We start from the raw sequence: 2,250 nt of genomic DNA on the forward strand, positions 1-2,250 counted from the left end.
CTCTCTCTCTCTCTCTCTCTCTCTCTCTCTCTCTCTCACTTATGAGGTAGTTTCTGAGCTGATAGAATTGAGATGGGTGAATTTTGTTCACCCAAAAAATAATATTGAGACCTCATCAACACCATCCCAGTCTCTCCGCTTGTTGCCTTGGACAGCACAGATACCTACTGCCAAAGGGCAAGTGTTAATCCCTTAAAGTCTTTTCATTCAAGAGTGCATAAATCTTTTAATTTGAAAAAAGGAAAAGTGGGCATTATGAACCTTTTGGCATGTAAACATGGTACACAGAACATCACCGACCTGTGTGAAGGAGAAGTACAGCTGAAAAAAACATGCTCTGACATTTTTAACTTTTCAGATTAGAAAGAGAATATTTCTCCCAAAACAAGAAACTAAATGAAGAGATCGAAGACCAGAAGAAAGTAATTATAGATCTTTCAAAGAGACTCCAATATAATGAAAAAAGTTGCGGTGAGCTACAGGAGGAACTTGTAATGGTAAGGATAAAGATAAAACCCCTATGGCAATGGCTTTATTGGGCCATACTTGATACGAAGCAAGTTTATCCCCTCTCCCCACCATGCATCATGAGATGATAGTGTGAAAGTAATTTCAGTGTCATTGTTAAAAATTTCAATCTGGAAGTACTGATTTCATCAAATATATACATAATAAAAAACTTACTAACTTGGAACAGTTGGGAAAAGCCAAATGAATTAATAACAAGTCTGAATTATAGAATATTTTAAAATGTATTCAAGATTATTATTTTTCCTTTCTTATTGAAATGCACAGAACAATATTATCTAGGTGGAGGATAATCAGGACTTAATAAAAATCAATAATTTAATAAAAAATCAATAATTTGACAATTTTAGTGACTTCATTTTCTAATCATTTTTTATATTTACATTACATCATAAAAACATCTAATCAAATTGATTAGTGCGAGTAGTTCTTGTGAACTACCCTTTGTTTGAGAAGTGCCAGTGTCTCCCTGTTGCATTAGAATACACCCAGCTTCTTGTCATATAATCCAGGACTCTTCATTTTGGGTTTCATGTTAACCTCTTTAGCTGCCTGTCCTTTCAATGGTCAGAATTCTGCTGGCTCTTTTACACGGTTTCATAATTTTTACTTTTAGATTGTATTTTTGTCCTCATTTGACTAAAATGCTCTTTGTTGTCCATTAACACGTGCCTGTGTGTCCTGTGAGGTCTGCTGGGAACCACAGGTGGGGAGAAGCCATAGTTGGTAGCAACACTGTACTTCCTCAAGCCTGTCTCAGCACGCACACTTCCTCAGAGACCTGGCTTCCCACTCAGTTATGTCCCACAGCTCTTAGAGATTTTATATTATGGAGAATGGTTTTTATATCTCCTTTTCAAAAAGATAGAGAAAAGGTTTATTAAGACTTAGTGGCCAAATCAATGCTTCCATGAAGAAGAAGGGTGATTATGAGAGTAAGTTAAAACTCTTCAGTATTTAAAACATATTTTTGAGACTTACAAGAAATTGTGTGTGTATGAGAGTTGACCTGAATGTATGCTTATGTACTACATCCATGTAACGTTTAAGGAGGAAATACCGGAAAGGGCGTTGGATCCTCTGGAACTGGAACTAGAGACAGTTGGGAGCCATCATGTAGGTGCTGGGCATCGGACAGGGGCTCACTGGAGAGCAGCAGTGCTCTTAACCTCTATGCCATCTCTCAAATGTTCCACTGTTACATAGATTCCCTCTTCATCATGAGATGGGCAGTGTGCTCAGACTCGAGCTAGCTAGCTTGGCTTGCCTTGTGAATCATTTTTCATCAGAATTTAGGATTTGGAAAGTTATGACATTCAGTGATATGGGAAACACAGATACCATGGACTGTTCTATTCTCCCCCACGATTTGTATTTAAACTCTTGCATTCCAGGCAAGCACTTGGGCCACGGAGCTGTGTTTTTTGTGCATGCCTTGGTTCTTAACTCTTTGTTCAAAAGGATGGATAGGTGGAGAAGAATATCCTAGGGTGGAGAAGAATATGCTAGGGTGGAGAAGAATATCCAAGGGTGGAGAAGAATATGCTAGGGTGGAGAAGAATATCCTAGGGTGGAGAAGAATATGCTAGGGTGGAGAAGAATATCCTAGGGTGGAGAAGAATATGCTAGGGTGGAGGAGAATGTCCTAGGGTGGAGGAGAATGTCCTAGGGTGGAGGAGAATATCCTAGGGTGGAGGAGAATATCCTAGGGTGGAGGAGAAT

At 38.8% G+C, this 2,250-nt stretch overlaps 1 protein-coding gene across 3 annotated transcripts in view; it reads left to right on the forward strand.

Annotated features, from left to right (window-relative positions):
* Nucleotides 1–2,250, forward strand: part of Ccdc171 (coiled-coil domain containing 171) — a 317,157-nt gene that overhangs the window by 77,402 nt on the left and 237,505 nt on the right. For 2 of the 3 annotated variants that reach the window (XM_029540270.1, XM_029540269.1), the window contains exon 10: nucleotides 359–497. The exons of the other annotated variant lie outside the window; for it this stretch is intronic. In XM_029540270.1, the coding sequence (XP_029396130.1) occupies nucleotides 359–497 (139 nt within the window). The remainder of the gene's footprint in view (nucleotides 1–358; nucleotides 498–2,250) is intronic. 3 annotated transcript variants of the gene reach the window in all.

The sequence above is a fragment of the Mus pahari genome, chromosome 6, assembly GCF_900095145.1.
Source record: "Mus pahari chromosome 6, PAHARI_EIJ_v1.1, whole genome shotgun sequence".
Classification (NCBI taxonomy): domain Eukaryota; kingdom Metazoa; phylum Chordata; class Mammalia; order Rodentia; family Muridae; genus Mus; species Mus pahari.